The sequence below is a fragment of the Oratosquilla oratoria genome, chromosome 32 (assembly GCF_046742065.1).
Source record: "Oratosquilla oratoria isolate Oo_2021 chromosome 32, ASM4674206v1, whole genome shotgun sequence".
NCBI lineage: Eukaryota > Metazoa > Arthropoda > Malacostraca > Stomatopoda > Squillidae > Oratosquilla > Oratosquilla oratoria.
The window spans coordinates 11,393,052-11,410,988 of record NC_134808.1 but is presented as its reverse complement, the minus strand read 5'-3'; the positions used below and the strand labels follow the sequence as shown (position 1 = coordinate 11,410,988).

The 17,937-nt window shown below is 41.3% G+C and overlaps 1 protein-coding gene across 1 annotated transcript; it reads right to left on the bottom strand.

The window, feature by feature from the left end:
- Nucleotides 1–3,636: 3,636 nt before the first annotated feature.
- On the bottom strand, nt 3,637–6,183 carry LOC143017545 (zinc finger MYM-type protein 1-like). Its single transcript, XM_076172335.1, has 3 exons — nt 6,144–6,183; nt 5,096–5,607; nt 3,637–3,666 (listed from the first exon to the last, which is right to left on the bottom strand). The coding sequence occupies exons 1-3, from the start codon at nt 6,181–6,183 to the stop codon at nt 3,637–3,639; spliced, it is 582 nt and encodes a 193-aa protein (XP_076028450.1).
- Nucleotides 6,184–17,937: the final 11,754 nt, after the last annotated feature.

The following is a 17,937-nucleotide window of genomic DNA, read 5'->3' as shown; positions in this document are numbered from 1 at the left end:
TTGCCACATGTGAAAACCTATAATGATTTAGTGAAGCTTTTAGAAGCACATTACAAGGTAAAACCGAGCTATCATCGGAGTTTAATCAAATTTCAGAATAGAAAGAAAAAATCTGATGAAAGTTTAAGAGACTTGTATGCTGACTTGAAAAGTCTACCCAAGGATTGTAGTTTTGATACCTTATTTGATGGTCGAGTGAGAGACCAACTATTCATGGCAATAGAAACTGAAGTGTATTTCCCGAACTTAGTTGCTGAGAATTTGGATTTACAAACTATGTCTTCAACAGACATTTTAGAGAAAATTCTAAAATTGGAAAAAACTTTAGTTGGAGAAAAGCTCCCGACTACCGAAGTGAGGAAAGTGGGGGTTAGTTCTGAATATGTTAATAGTCAGAAAAAAGAAAGTTGTAAGCATTGCGGGTATCCACACAAAAGTGAGAACTGTAGGTTTAAGCACCTAACTTGTTCAGTTTGTAACATGAGAGGACACCTCAAACGAGTGTGCCGTTTTGATAAGACTGTGTCTGGTAAGCCACACAGTGCCCAGAAAGGATCTTTTGGAAAATTTACCAACAAGAAAACGTTTGGAAAAAAGAAAACTAATATGGTTTTCGAGGGAATTTCTCAGGAAGAAAGAGATACTGGTAGTGATGATAACCAATTGTTACATTTAGTGGATCGACCTAGCCTTCCAGAAGTGGTTAGTGTTGATATTTCACATGAACCTGTACACAGTGTTGTAGGTAAGGTTTTGCCAGTGAGAAATAAGGTGTATTAATATTGAAGGTCATAATGTGCCGTATGAAATTGACTGTGGTGCCAGTGTGTCTACCCTAACATTGCATTGGGTTAAGAAATTAGATTTATCTTTGGAGCCTAGTGATAAAATTTTAAAGGCTTATGGTAATAATGATTTGCATGTTTTGGGTAAGGTTTATGCAAATATATTTTATAATGGTCACAATGTAATGTAGTGGAATCTAATAACTCTAACTTATGTGGAAGAGATTTAATGCCTAAAATTGGTATTGCACTCACAGGTATAGAGGAAGGAGTTAATGTTTTGGATTCCAAGGTACAATTAGATAATTTTTCAGCTGATTCTAGATTGCCAATTTCATGTGTTGTAGCAAAGGTACACATAAAGAGCGGTGCTGTGCCTAGTTGGAAAAAAGCAAGGCCTGTGCCCTACCACTAGGAGAAAATTGGTAGAAGATGCTTTAGAAGAGTTAGTTGATAACAATATCATTGAACCAGTACATTCTAGTACTTGGGCAGCTCCAATTGTACCAGTGTTAAAAGCTGACAAAAAGTCAATGCGTATCTGTGTAGATTTCAAGGAGTTAAACAAAAGTATTTCATGTGACCAGTACCCTTTGCCTAAAGTTGATGAAATCCTTACTGTTGTTGGGAAAAGCAAGATATTTTCAAAGATTGATTTAAAGGATGCTTATTTACAGGTGCCAGTAGATGATGAGAGTCAAGAATTGCTAGTAATTAATACTCATAAAGGTCTGTTTAAATATAAAAGATTACCCTTTGGACTTGCATCATCTCCTGCCATCTTCCAAAGATTGATATCCCAGTTATTGATGAATATAGATGGAGTAGTTGCCTTCTTAGATGACATATTAGTCAGAGGAGAGACTAAAGAGGAACATGATATGAGATTAGATAAAGTGTTGAAGGTATTTCAGAAACATAATGTTCCTATTAACAAAAAGAAAACTGTTCTGAATACCAATTCCTTAGAATACTTAGGATATGTCATTTCAGGTGATGGCATAAAACCTTCACCAAAGAAACTTGCTACTATTTTAGATGCACCTATACCAAAGTCAGTAGGTGAAATTCAATCATTTTTGGGTCTAGTAACTTATTATTGTAGGTTTGTAAGAAATTTTCAAGTGTATTAGCACCTCTGTATGATTTACTGAAGAAAAATGCACAATTTAAGTGGTCTTCTGTTGAAGCAAAAGCATTTATGACTGTTAAGGAAGAGTTAGCCAACTCTGATTTACTAGCCAATTTTGATGGTGAACATGATGTTATTGTTGAAGTAGATGCTTCACCAGTAGGAGTAGGATGTGTTAATTCAAGAAATGAATGGTAGTCCAAGACCAGTTCACTTTGCAAGTAAAAAGCTGTCTGCTGCTGAGCTAAATTGGACAAAGAAGCTCTAGCGTTAGTGTACGCTGTAACTAAGTTTAAGTATTTTTTGCTTGGACGTAAGTTTGTGCTCCGTACAGATCACAAACCTCTACTTGTTTTATTTGGTAGTGAGAAACAGATTCCTGTCAATGCAAACGCAAGAGTACAGCGTTGGGCATTATTGTTATCCCAGTATGATTACCAATTGTGTTTTAAATCAGGCAAACAAAACATTGTAGCAGATACCCTGAGCCGTTTGCCTGTAGCAGATTCTGTTTTAGACTCACATACACCTGTTGAATATGTGAATTTAGTTGAAAATTTGGAAGATCAAAATATTTCCTATGAAAGGGTTAAGGTTATGACAAAGAGTGATCCTGTTATGAGGAAGGTTTTCCAATGTGTTAAATTTGGGTGGATTGATAATCCTGTTATTTCTGAATATGCAGCAGTTAAAGCAGATTTAAGTATATATGAAGATGTGTTGCTATTTAGGAATAGAGTAGTTATACCAGCTGAATTAAGAAGTAGTGTACTTTCACAGCTGCATGTAGGTCATAATGGTATCAGTGCTATGAAGGCTGAAGCCAGGAATTGGATATGGTGGCCTAAGGTAGATCAAGATATATCTGAGGTTACTAAAGCTTGTTCAATTTGTTTGAAAAATTTTCAAGGTTCTCAGGAAGTTACCTTATCATGGCCTGAGACGGGTAAGTCTTGGTGTAGACTCCATATGGACTATGCAGGTCCAATCAATGAAAATTATTTCTTAGTGATTGTGGATTCACACTCAAAATTTATGGATGTTCATGTAACAAAGTCAACAACATCTACAGTAACAAATTCTATGCTGAGAATCTTTTTTTTTTTTTTTTTTGTAATTTTGGGTTACCTGACATTGTAGTTTCAGATAATGCCTCATCATTTGTATCTGAGGAAATGGAGACTTTCTTTGAAAAGAATGGAATAAAACATATGACACCAGCCCCTTATAACCCATCATCTAATGGTTTAGCTGAGAGAGCTGTAAAAACTTTCAAGGAAGGATTAAGTAAATTTAAGGAAGGTGATATCAGAACCAGAATTTGTAGATTTTTGTATAACTACAGACGTTCAATTCATTGTTCCACAGGTAAAGCTCCAGCTGAGCTAATGTTTAACAGAAACTTCAGAGGTATTATTGAGAAAATTAAACCACAAAATAAGAAGGAAAGGGTTTTGGAAAAAGAGTGTAAGTTTGAGAAGTCTGAATATAAGATTGATGATGCTGTTTTTGTAAAGAATTATGGCAAAGGTCATTCATGGTTGGAAGGGAAAGTAATTGAAGTTCTAGGTGTGAGAAACTACAAAGTGATGTTAAAAGATTTTGGAAACATTGTTTGGAAAAGACATTCTGATCAACTAATGCCCAGATATACACCAACTGTTCCCAGTAATGATACTGTACGTAAAGATAACTCGGGTAGCAGTAAACCTTTTGTGCCTATGTGAACTTCAGGTCAAGGACACTGTCCTGATAGTTCAAAAGTAATGGATAAGGCTGATGAAAATTCCTCTGTAAATGTTGATAATGATGATAATGCTGTGAATGTACCAAGTCCACAACCAGTTAGAAGATCTAGCAGAGTTGTGAAACCACCTGATAGATTGAATCTATAATTGTGGTGTTATAAAGATAAATGTTTCAGTTATGTTCTTATGGATACTCCTTTTTCAATAAGGGAAAAGGGATGTGGTAAATTGAGATTAATTGTCTTATTATTATTTTTATATACATGTAAATGGTGTTAAAGAATTGTATACTGGTGCTGTAGATTCCTTATATATGTGATTCTCATATGTTTTATACTTTGTAATAGGTTTAGATCCTATACAGCACTTTTAGTCGTGTGTATCTAATTGAATCCTATGTAGACATCTTTTGTTTATGTCAAGTTATTGATACGAAGACGTTCTAGACGTCGCTTGTTTGTTTACATTGGCTTGCTAATAAATCAAGAAAGCAAGACCCCGTTTTTCAACTTTCCGCATCGACACACTGCTACAATTTCAATGTTGAATTCATTGTGAACGCCGAGTAGCGCCAGGCCGTTGAGGTGATCTTGAACCATAGTATTCCTTAGGTAGATCTTCAGTCGCTTCAGGGTTGAAAATGAACGCTCGGCCTCTGGGTTTGAGACTGGGAGCGTGATCAAAACTCGGAGGAGCTTGGCCAGGTTCGGATACATTTGGGTCTGGGCGTGGGCAAGGGCATCTCCAATGGATTCGAACTTCATTGTTGTTGAATACCAGCGCTCTGCTTCCGCCTTCACGAGGCTCAAGGTCTCGATGTCAGCCTCATAAACCATTGCCGCTTCCAGTACAGCAGCAACATCTCCGTCAGCGCTGCCGAGCAGATTCTTGATCTTGAAGCCAACAGGAATAGTATCATTCCCGAACCGGGTCTGCAGCTCAGTCAATACATGGTCGAGGAATGGGACACATACAGATCTTCGGTAATACTCCTCAGCTGTCTGGAAGGGTAAATTCGCTCGCTGCGTTTGGCGCTTGCAAACTTGAGGTACAGGAATGGTGTCGTGTGATGAACCGATCTCCAGGAGGAGCCCCTCTGCCTTCTTGAAGATGTCCTGGAAGCTGGTCAGTGCACCTTCCCGGGTCTTATTTAGATGCGTCACCACATCACCAATCGTAGCGTACGCTGAGACTAGATCGACCATAGGGGACTGCAGGGCTCGGCTCGGCTCCACAGTGTGAGCTAGCACAGACTCAGCGACGGCGAGACCAATCAGAAAGCGTGGCTCTCGGATTGCTATCAGTAGTAGTCCCACCGTCGCGTCCGAGTTGCTCTCGTTCTCCAGAAAGACGGCAATAACTGGCAGGAATTCCATAAACACAATGACTGAGTCGTGTCGCTCAACCCATCTAGTAGCGCAGAGGCTGACCAGATTCTTCCGCTTCGTGGACGTGTGGTCTTTTACGAGCTCAGTAAACCTCATCGAGCGCATGTTTGAGGAATAGATGTAGTTATACACCTCGATGAGAGTCTGGAGAGCGAGCTTTACCTCCTTGGTGTCACAGGCCTTGGTCAAGACGAGGTTGAGACGATGACTGAAACAATGAATCGTCTTTGCGAGCGGGTATTCTCGCACTACCACAGCTGCATACCCGCGAAACTTTCCCATCATGGCACTGGCACCATCAAAACAGAGGCCACGGCAGTTGCCCATGTTGAGGCCGACACTCTTTACTGTGCTAAGCAGGAGGCGAGCCAGGCCTTCCCCAGTCAGATCCTTGGCGTGAACAAAGCCAAGGAAGTCCTCCCTTAGCTGACCTCCGCTGAAGTGACGGACGCAAATGGTGGCCTGTTCTTTCCTTGAAACGTCGGTCGTCTCGTCCATCATGATGGCGAAGACTCCAGAAACTGATGATACCACCTTCTCCTGCACCAATCGCACTGCAAACAAGGATATTTAACCCCCGGGCCTGGCAAAACATCAGAAAGTACTAAAATCGATTAAATGACATCTTTACAATGATTCATGGAAGAACAAATTCGGGGGGGGGGCTTCAGCCCCCCACCCCCCCCTGGATCCGCGCTTGCATCTGACACAGACAACTTTCCTCTAGATATTGACAATTACACGCTAGTGGATGACACTTTTTTGCCATAAAACAACACTAATGAACAAACAGGAATCCAACAGATCGGTGCTCCAACTGGTAGTCCCTATAGATCTCATTCCAGAAGTCTTAAAACTTTTACACGATTCACCTATCTGCACACCCTGGCAAGGAGAAATGCGTTAATCAGGCAATATTGCACTATTTCTGGTTAACAATGAAGAAGAATATACACCCATACATTGACGCTTTCCACCCTTGCGCGAGTCACAAATGTCATATTAGCGGTCATGTTCCAATTCTAACTTACACTACACCTTCTAAACCATTCGACACAGTCGCTATTGATCTTCTTAAGTTACCACTTACACATACTGGAAACAGGTACCTTTTTGTCTGTGTCGACCATTTCTCTAGATTTTGGACCTTGTACCAGACAAGACAGTACAACACATAGCAAAGACAATTATTGACAAACTCATATGCCCCTTTACGAGACCCAAGATTCTAATTTCTGACAACGGGAGTGAGGTCAACAATAAGATTCTTTCGCATATTTGCGATTATTTTCAAATCAAGAAAATGGCCTAGTTGAACGCAAGAATAGATTCTCAATATTATCAGACATCTTGCATCTGATCTTCAACCATCCTGGGATGAACATGTCCCCATGATTCAAGCGTGTTTGAATTCTGTGGTAAATAAGTCAATATCGGAGTCACCCCTTTTTTGTTCTTTTTGGCTCAGACAAACAGCTCCCATGTGATCTACTCTTTTCAGACTTACCGCCCATTTATAATTTCAATGATTTTGTAAAGGTCAAAGTAGCTAATTTCAATCACCTATTCAAAAGAATACATAATTCCCTTCATCTAACGAAGGACGAAATGGTCCGTTTGCGCAACAAATCAGCCACAAATGATACCTTTGATATTGGAGACATTGTTTACGCCCTTAACCCCACACCCACCTCCAAGCTCTCACCTAAATTCTCTGGACCTTATCGCATCATTGGTCATGAATCTAAGAATAAGGTAAAGGCACTTAGTTTACAAAATCTGATGGATACCCTGTTGCATAAAGATCACATAAAAAGTTTCCCGTGGCCTAGACATGGAAACTGTGCCTTCTCAAGCTCCCCCTACGCAGGACACAGAGGACAACCCACCCTTGCCACATCCCCGCTATAGTCTTCGTAATAGAGCCACACCTTCATAGATGTATATTATTGCCTGGGTGAACGGAAATAATATCTACTTCCGCCTACTCTTACAATTAAGTTTCCTTAAGTTATTCACGTGTTCTGTTCTTGTATAATTCCTTTACGACACCCGTATGCCAAACGTATGTGTGTATAACCTTCTTGCCAATGCCTTGAACAAGGACCTTGTTTTGTGTTTTCTTTTCTTTTCTTTTAAATCTATAAGTATAGAGTCACCGGGACGGTGACGGTAGCTGGCCGAGCCAATGTGATATACCCTCATCTTGGACTGAAGAGACAACAAGAGGCCTTCTCAGCCAAGCACTCCGAGATGGGGAGCACGTCGATAAACCCACATATCAGTCAGAACACGCTAAACAAACTCGAGGCGATTCGATACGAACAAGGTCAAAGGTCATCTCCAACGGTCTTCACATCGAAACCCCTTTTGGCAACCCTCAAGCGTGCCACCTTTCTACAATCTTTTCCACTGGGCACCCTTTCGTGGGGAACGCTCCCTTTTGCCTTCTGTAATTTTTAACTAGGAAAATACGGCAACCTCCAGAGTTTTTCTCTGGGGTGCCAACAGTTATTGTATCAGACTAGGATCAGAAATTAAAGAAGAAAAACCCCAACTACTTTCGCTCCAACCATGCCATGCACGACAGCATTGCTAACTTCGGCGAGTATATAGGCCTAGCTCGAGTTGTGTGACGGCACTTTCGCATATCTGTGACTGAGATAGTCAGCAATCCAAGAAAGCAGCTTGCATTTTACACCCATGCGAGCAAGAGTGTCTAATATCACTAGTGGACTGGCCAGCTCAAACGACTTTTCCAAGTCCAAAAAGACCACGATTGGACGGTGTGCCACTGACGGCATTGAGAAGTGTTGCTAGACTGTTTGCTGTGTCAGTGCCCTTGCAGTAAGCATGTACGTGCTCATGCATTGGGCCCAGCTTCCACAGCAGCCTGTTTAGCACCGAACGCCTGCTGGGGGAATGGCTTGAATTCGAGGTCCAGTTTATTTATGACAAGAAGTGTGTGGAACACAAGGACAAGGAACGTATCAAGAGGGCGTTTGAGGAAAAAGCCAGGACCTTGGAGCCCCCCCCCCACACACACACACACTGACTGGCGACCAGTTGAAGACATGGTACGACTCAATTCGTGGCTGATTTGGTCGTATCACGAAGATACCTACCAAGAGTGGTGCAGGGGCGGCCAAGCCCTTGACCGAGAGGGAAAAATGGATAAGGCAGATTTTTGGGTTTATGGAGGCCCACATAGTGAGGCAGAGGAAGACGAGGACCATCGGTTTATCTCAGGTATGTGTAAAACAATTGATTTTGTATATGTTTTGTCTGCAATAAGTGTGTCTTAAGAAATATATATAAAATGCAAACGAAATATTGTTGGGTGCAAGAATAAAAGAAATAATGACACCGAAAGTACCTGTTTATTAATATGTCCAACTAACAATATATTGTTGCTATAGTTATTACTTAATCCCCTTTCTGTATTTTCAGGCTGCGGTCGCCCAGGCAATGGTGGAGTCTACCCCTGCGCCCACCCCTGTTGCTGAGGGTGGTGTCTTTGCTGCGCCGCCTGAGGCCGCTGCCACTTCCTCGGACGGCACCGTAGTGCCACATGTGGTGACCCCGCGCTGGAGCAGCCTTGTCCCTCCAGTGGTCATGGGAAGGGGAAGGACGGTAGCAGGACAGCATATCTGGAGCATGTAAGTTTTCGTTACCATCGTTGAAAAGTGCATGTAACAAAATTTATATATTGTATATACTGCAGAGTGTTAAAATAGTATTATAGGTTTGTAGATAGTTAATGACCCTTCGTACTTCACTTTTGCCAATGTATGATTAGATATATGTTTCATCCACAGCTGCTAGCCCAAGGTGAGCAGGCGAACCGCCTGCTGGAGGGGGTGCTGAATCCAGGGGTGCAGGGAGAGAGTGCAGCGCTGCAGTACTGGAGACGTAAGCTGAATGAACTTGCATCTGAGTTTACTGAAATTCCAGCGATTTTACGCACCTGGACCTTGACTGAGCTGTCGTCATTGGCTGTGAGGTGGTCTGCATTGGCGAGTACTTGGGAAGAAGGGAAGCGAGGGCCCCCACTCCAAAGCTACATGGCACATACCCGCTACGCCATGGATGCTACCACGGAGCCAACCACCTCTGCACCCCCACAGCAGCCACCTACAGTCATTCAGCCTGCAGTGACCCAGTCCCTACAGCCACAGCAGTACCATACATCTGGCCAGGTGGGAAACATCTTAACCCCAAAACAACAAATGGCCTTCCTCCACGCCCCTTGAAGTTCATTATGTTTCATTCCCTAATGTAAGTTTCCCCAAGATCAGTTTGGGAGATGTTTCTTTTCTCCCCAGCACCCCAGGTCCTAATGTTCCTCCCACACCTGGGCCTCCTAAGCCGGAATTGAGCACTCCATGTAAAAAGTAGTGTGGTATGTGGTTGGGTCCTTATTCATGCCTTTTTGTTGTATTATGTGCATTTTGTTATGTGCCATATTATACTGTGTATTATATACAAAACGTGCATTACATTGTCATGTAAACATCCGTGGTTTCCATTTCCTACCTACCCTCAATAATTTATACTATTACTTTTACCGTTTATGCTGTAGGTAATGATGGTTTATGTGTGTGATTGTTTAAGTTGGGGTTATTGCTGGTATTACTACAATGGGTAATTATAGGTATAGTCAGCCACGGAAAATAAAAACCATTTACCTTAACTTTACTTCACTGATAAGACTAATGAAAAAATATCCATCCAAAACTTCAATAGTTATATGTATGGTACACATTGACAAACTGTTAAAAAAAAAAAAAAAAAAAAAAAAAAAAAAAAAAAAAAAAACCAACATACACTCTAATAATACATACATATACCAAAGGCTTTTTCACCCTACACGGGGGTAAAAAAAAAAAAAAAAAGGCATAGAAACCACTCCTTCCCTCCTATCTTGGCACCTCCTGGATGACGGGTCATCCCTGCATCCTGTCCACTGCCCTGGGTCAGAAGCAGTGTCGCAAAACACAGCACATCCACAGCAAGGCCGCTTCATAAATTCGGGGACCCCCCTCTCCGTCCCCACGTAGAAAAGGAGAAGACGGGGAGAAATCCCTTCGGCCTGCGTCAATTTTTTTCTCATACATACTTCCTCACCCCTCATCCCCCACCCACTCCCCCTCATGCATCAGAGCATCATCTACACACAACCCCTCTCCATTCACCCCAATCTTCTGTCCTCTCCCGTCCTTCCTCCACAGACATTCCTCTCTTTTGTAATGCCCCTTTCACCCCATCCATCCATCTTGCCACGAATCCCTGGACAGTGGAAAAGGAGAAGTTGTAGATGTGGGGTTATGAAAATCCTCATCCCTTGAGGAATGGACGAAGGGGGATAGTTACAGAGGGAGCCAAGGTGCAGTAGATTTGAGTCACCGACCGGGACCACGCTCACTCCCCTCTGAACGGCGTGTCTATATATCAAATCTTGAAAAGGGGATATAGAAATAATCAACTCATGTTATAAGTCACAACCCAAGGCTAATCAAATAAACTTGAAGAAATTATCTTAATAGTATGAATGCCACAGTGAGCACAATTTGAAAGCAAGCAATTTCACAACTTGAATATAAGTAATGTAGTATTAAACAAGAACACATAACTCAAATGAAATGTGGTTCATTAGATTCCACAATGAGTACAATTTGAAAGCAAGTAATTTCACAACTTGAATATAAGTAATGTAGTATTAAACAAGAGCACATAGATAATTTCACAACTTGAATGTAAGTAATGTAGTATTGAACGAGATCACATAACTCAAATGAAATGTTGTTCATTAAATTCTACAATGAGTACAATTTGAAAGCAAGTAAATTCACAACTTGAATATAAGTAATGTAGTATTAAACAAGAGCACATAAATAATTCCACAACTTGAATGTAAGTAATGTAGTATTGAACGAGAGCACATAACTCACATGAAATGTTGTTCATTAAATTCCACAATGAGTACAATTTGAAAGCAAGTAATTTCACAACTTGAATATAAGTAATGTTGTATTAAACAAGAGCACATAAATAATTCCACAACTTGAATGTGAGTAATGTAGTATTAAACGAGAACACATAACTCAAATGAAATGTTGTTCATTAAATTCCACAATAAGCACAATTTGAAAGCAAGTGATTTCACGACTTGAATGTAAGTAATGTAGTATTAAACAACTCAAATGAAATATGGTTAAATTCCACAATGAGTACAATTTGAAAACAAGTAATTTCACAACTTCAATATAAGTAATGTAGTATTAAACAAGAGCACATAAATAATTTCACAACTTGAATGTAAGTAATGTAGTGCTGTGGCAATTATAGTTAAGGAATTGCATTTTTTACCTTAATTTACGGCGATTTTCCTCAAGGTTTGTTTAATTTCGTTTCAGGAACCTTTCCTGAAACTGCGAACCACACCATCGTAACTTTAATTAAGATACAATTAAACTCCCCTCCCTCTTTATTTTATTAAACCTATGATGTAATTTTGGTTTATAAATCGGGAGCTTTGAGAACTTGCTAAAGGATAAGGTGTCCCATGGCTTCGAAGCTTTTATGAACATGTAAGAGTGTTATGTCTTGTCCAAGATGAGAGTTGGTAACGTGGTTGGTAGTTTGAGTTGCGTTTCGGAGGCTTAAGATAAACACGGCGGAGCAGCGTAGCTCTTTCTCTGTGGTCTTCTTCTTTATTTTGTGACAGGTGTTTATGTACATGGCTCGTGGCTAGGTTGCCAACGAGATATCATTTATTTACAAGATGATGTTTTAGCAAATATTAGAGATCAGGATAGGTTTTAAATATTTCACAATTTGCATATACATATGTACAATGTTATAGTTTTCCGAGGGTTTGGACAGGATGGACATATCCCGTAGGAAAAGGGATTTTAATATTAATGGCAATATCGCTTGGGTTTTGTGAGGTGTCGATACCGGCGTCCAGGTGCTGGTTGTAAGGTTGACGCCCTGATCCGAACAATAGAGGCTTGACCGCGGGATGACCCTTTCGTGACAAAGTGAGATCAGAGTAACACTTGACTCCTATATGCACCGAGATGCATATGTGCAGTGCTGATAGTATGTGTAGAGGCGGTAGATGAAGATCTAGGAGATTTTGGTGGTGGATTACGTCTTCTAGGAGGTCTAGACGTTCAACAAGAGTCCCTGCCGAACGACACTGCTTTTCGTCAACTGAACGTCAGATTACCTTCAGCACTGGTACCAGACGCTTCTCTCAAGAAACCTCGGCTTAGGACTTTTACGGTTCTCATAGGAAGCCATCAAGATTTCACTTCAACTTCAGCCTACCAATGTCTGAGAACAGAAACAAGTAAGTTCTCAGACTGTACCAATGAAATTTGTAAACTATAAATACGATAGTATTGAACGAGAACACATAACTCAAATGAAATGTTGTTCATTAAATTCCACAATGAGTACAATTTGAAAGCAAGTAATTTCACAACTTGAATATAAGTAATGTAGTATTAAACAAGAGCATATAAATAATTTCACAACTTGAATGTAAGTAATGTAGTATTGAACGAGAGCACATAACTTAAATTAAATGTTGTTCATTAAATTCCACAATGAGTACAATTTGAAAGCAAGTAATTTCACAACTTGAATGTAAGTAATGTAGTATTGAACGAGAACACATGACTCAAAGAAATGTTGTTCATTAAATTCCACAATGAGCACAATTTGAAAGCAAGAGATTTCACAACTTGAATGTAAGTAATGTAGTATTAAACAAGAACACATAACTCAAATGAAATGTGGTTCATTAAATTTCTATAACTTGCCGGTTTTACCTAGCTAGCCCTGCGCACTCGACTCCTAACTAAAATTTACAAAAAATACCTCTGGTTTTCGAGAGTTTCTCCATACATTCTGCACTCCCTGGTTTCGGTTCCAACAGATGATGAACTTCTAAACTTGTAGGATGCAGCTGCTGATGCGTGATACACTTATAGTTTGTGGATTGGAGGCGTCATGGCTGCCTTCCTTGGTGAAACCTTAGAGCTGATGGGAGGTTTTAACACCGCACGAATCCATTCCTCGTAGATCAGGAACGTCACTTCGATTACGAAATTGTTTCGAGTAATGTAAAGTTAATGGTCACACGAGTCGGGAACGAGATGGAAAGTTTTGATAACCGTCCATGCGGTAGGAACAAGTCTCTCGTCCGAGTGCTCGGGACGTGTACTTCACCCTTTGAGGACTCTCACATAACTGCTGATACCCAACGTGGGGCGCGGGCTTGGCGTCGTACAATATTGTCAAGTTTCTTGATTTCGAATCATTGCTTCCGAAGGGTATGGAGTATAATGTGTCTGTGGGAGTTGAATCGTTTCTAGTAATCCCTTTTGAGACAATCACTAGAGACGAGAGAGGATAATAAATCCTAACAAGCCTAATCAACTAGCCCAATTACTTAATCTATATGAGAAGTGACAAGTGCGCAGGGATGGGGAGTTTGACTCGTTGATACAAATTTGCAAGGTAACGCTTGGTTGAAATACTAATCACATAATGATATTGTTACGACTCCATGGTGAAACAATAAATTTGTGAGGTTGTTATATTTCAAGCTCAAATCATGGAAACATTCGTGATATCTCTGGACCTCGACATAGATGGACACTGAGAACAAAAGGGGCGGGAAAACTTCCTATGGATAGGTAATTCTTTAAACTCGTTAAGACTTCACAACTGACGGCCAAACTGGCGCAACAATCAATAAGGATAATGGAGAGGAAAATAACAAAAAGCAGCTGCTAAAGGCTTTAAGAATTCCGGCAATTCTACAGAGTAGAGGAAACGACAACTGATAAGAGACGAATAGACAAAAATGTAAAGTCTACTATATCGGCTAGAGTTTTGAACGAAAGTGTTTGGTAACTACGGTTTGAAAACAGTCGGAAATTTGGGAATAAATAGTCGGTGCGTCACAACCCCAAAGTTGTGACACATCCCATCCTAGGACGCCCCCTCATATTCACTCCTTCCACCTCTGCCTTCCATACTTCTTTTACTAATCTTTCTTCACTCATTCTTTCCATGTGTCCAAACCTTCCCAATACTCTTTCATCAACCCTATCTCCCAGTTACCTTTCCACCCCTGTTCTCCTCCTCACCTCCTCGTTTCTCACTTTATACAGCCTAGTAACCCCTATCACACTTCTCAGACATTTAATCTCGAACACATTCAAACTCCTTCTCTCTTCCTCTCTTATGTTCCATGTTTCTGCCCCGTACAATGCTGTTGTCACAATCACTCCTTCATATAACCTCCTCTTAGCATCCATTCCCAGATATCTCTTCCTCATTACACTTTTCAATCCACCAAGGCATTTACTCGTTTCTCTCAATCTACACTCTACCTCCACCCCCACTCCTCCCTTTCCTGTCACATTCGCACTCAAGTATCTACAATTATCCACTTCCTCCAGTCTTTCACCCTTAATGCTCACTTCCAGCCTGTTGTCACTCTCCCCCCTTGTACATCTCATCACCTTACTTTTATCCACATTTATCTTCAGCTTCCTTCTTTCACACACCTTCTCAAACTCTGTCACTAACTTCCTCAATCCCCCCTCTGATCCTGCTAGAAGCACAGTGTCGTCAGCAAACAACAGCTGGCTCACCTCCCACTTTTCTCCATTTTCTTTAATCATCTCCAACCCCTGACCCACTACCCTTGCATTCACCTCTCGCATCACCCCATCCATGTAAAGATTGAACAGCCAGGGCGACATAACGCATCCTTGACGAAGTCCCACCTTTACCTCAAACCATTCACTCTCTCCATTTCTAATCCTAACTCAAGCTCTACTGCTCTCATAAAAACTCTTGACTGCTCTTAACAGCTTTCCTCCTATCCCATATAACTGCAGTACCTCCCACATTGCCTTCCTTTCTACTCTGTCGTAAGCCTTTTCCAGATCCATAAAAGCCCAAAAAAACATCCTTACCTTTTCCTATAGCTTTCTCACATATCTGTCTTACCACAAAGATCTGATCTACACAACCCCTACCTGTCCTAAACCCACACTGTTCCTCACCAATTACTCCCTCTCTTCCTCTCCTAATCCTCTCAATCAAGACCCTCCCATAAGCCTTCCCAACTACACTTAGCAAGCTGATTCCTCTGAAACTACTACACTCACACTTGTCCCCCTTTCCCTTGTATACAGGCACCCCTCCGGCACTCTACCCTCTCTTAAACAAACATTAAATAACCTCACCAGCCAGTCCACCATAACTGTACCTCCTTTCTTCAGACATTCTGCATGGCATCCATCCAGACCAGGTGCCTTACCTGCTCTCATCATCTTAACAGCTGCTTTCACTTTATCCTTCCCTATTTCTCCTCCATTTTCCTCACTCATCACTCATTTTCTTAGCGCTTTCCACTGCAACTACCTTTCCCTCCCTATCCTCCTTCATATTTAGCAACTCCCTAAAATACTCTGCCCACCTTCCTCTTATGCCTTCTCTTCCATTATTATCTCTCTATCTGCACCTTTTACCTTTTCTTCTCTACTTCATTCGCCTCCACTTTCTCTTTTATTTTCCTTCCAAAACATCTTTTTATTACTTTCAAAATTTTCTGTCATACTCTTACCCTATTTCACATCTGCTCTCCTCTTTGCTTCCTTTATCTTATGCTTAACTTCCCTTTTCTTTATTTTGCACCTCTCATACGATTCCCTCGTCCTAATTTGTAGCCAATCTATGAATGCCTGCTTCTTCTCTTCTACACCTTTCTTTGCTTCCTAATCCCACCACTCACTACCCTTCCTTCTATTTCCTCCAGCCCTCCTTGTTCCACACACCATCTTTGCACGCCTTATGACTCCCTCCTTGAACCATCCCCATTCCTCCTCCACTCCTAGTTCTACTTTATCCTTTACTCCCTCCCACTCCTCTTTCAGCTTCTTATACTCATTCTCCTTTTTTTCCTCATTTAAGCAGTTCACTCTAAGTACCTCCCTACCTTCCGCTCTTTTCCTCTTTCTGCACCTAGTCTCCACTCTCAATTTACCTTCCACCAGAAAATGATCTGATATTCCCCCACTCTCTCCCCTTAGAACATGTACATCCTTAACTCTTCCTACCATACTCCTGGTCACCACTATATAGTCCCTTAACGCTCTATCTGCCACCCTTCCATCCACCACCCTCTCCCATGTGTACTTATGCTTGACTTTCTTCCTAAACACTGTATTTGCTATCATCAACTCTCTTTCAAGACATATCTCCACCATCAATTCTCCACTACGGTTTTTACCTGGAACTCCATATTTCCCAATCACTCCGTCTATTGGTTAATTTCCTACCCTAGCATAAAGGACTCCCAATGCAATTACATTGTCATTTCTCCCTAATCCCTCTATGCATTCATTTATATCTACCCAAAAAGCCTCCCTTTCCTCTACGCTCTTCTCACTACCAGGTCCATACGCACATACAAAAACCCACATTTCCCTTCCCAGCTTCACCTTCATCCACATCAACCTTGATGAAACCTCCTTCCACTCCACTACCCGCTCACTTATCTCTTCACTTGCTAGTATAGCGACCCCTTCTCTCCCTCATCCCCTTTTCACTCCTGAGTACCTCCCAGCTACACTCCCAAACTCACAGTTGCCCTTTCATTTCATTTTAGTTTCACTCAAAGCCAGCACATCCATCTTTCTTCTCACAAACATACTGCCTATCTCTTCCCTTATACTCTCATCTGTACCACATCCACGCACATTAAAAGACCCAAAACTTTAGGGTACAGGTTGAAAACTCCAGATCCTCTTGTACCTTCACTTTGTTTTTTTTTTTTTTTTTTTTTTTTTTTGTTTGTGTTTTTTTTTTTTTTTTTTTAAGGAATGTCCCCTTTTGGGGCTACAGGTAGTAGGAATCCTAATCCCAACCCCCCGTCCCGTTTTTTGTCGCCTTTTACGACTCAAGTGGAAAGACTTGGTGGTAGCATTCTTTTCCCCCGCCACAGGGTCGGCGAAAAAAGGAAATGAATATTCAGAGAAATGGTACAGGACAGTATCAAGGGGTTGGGGGCAGCATAACGAAGGGATAGTCGTAGTATAAAAGTGTCATCATTTCTCTATGAACAGAGTTTTCCTCTATCACAGACAAAATTATGCTTGGCTCTGGTCCGTAGGGGCGCCCCATATAGACCCTAAAGTATCAACTGCATGCTACTTTGCCACAATAACATGCAGCGAATACCCCATGAATATATATATATTTTTTACCTATATCTTGTCGTCCTATCACGGGACAGCTCCTGCAGGAGAACTGAAGTAGTCACGCATATGCTCTCTCTGTCTCTTGGCAGCGAGGCTTGAGGTGTTGCCAGGTAGCCTAGGTAGAGGTTGTCCCACAGCTGGGTCGCTCCTCCATGTCCCGGGGGTCACATCATGTGTTGCAGGATCCTCCACATCCCCCTCAGCCCCGTTCATGTCACGGTCACAGAGGAGGATGTGCAATATGCAGCAGGCAGTCACAACGGCCTCAACATGGTCAGGTCGTAGGCAGACTGAAGTGTGCAGGACACGAAATCTGGGGCCGTATACACAAAACTTTTTTGTTAGCCTTAACAATCTCTGCTAGCTAACAGAAAACCACTAAAAGTTATACACCAATGCTTAACTAACAACTGTTAGCTAGCAAACAGTTGTTTGTCAAGTACCGCTAAACAGCGCTGAAGTTAGCAGCTTATGAACATGTAAATGGACGTATTATCAAAAATTGCACACATAAAACAGTGTTATTAATGCAGTTGTTCATAATTTATTAATAAAGTATCATGATAGCACATAGATATCGTATGTATGGGT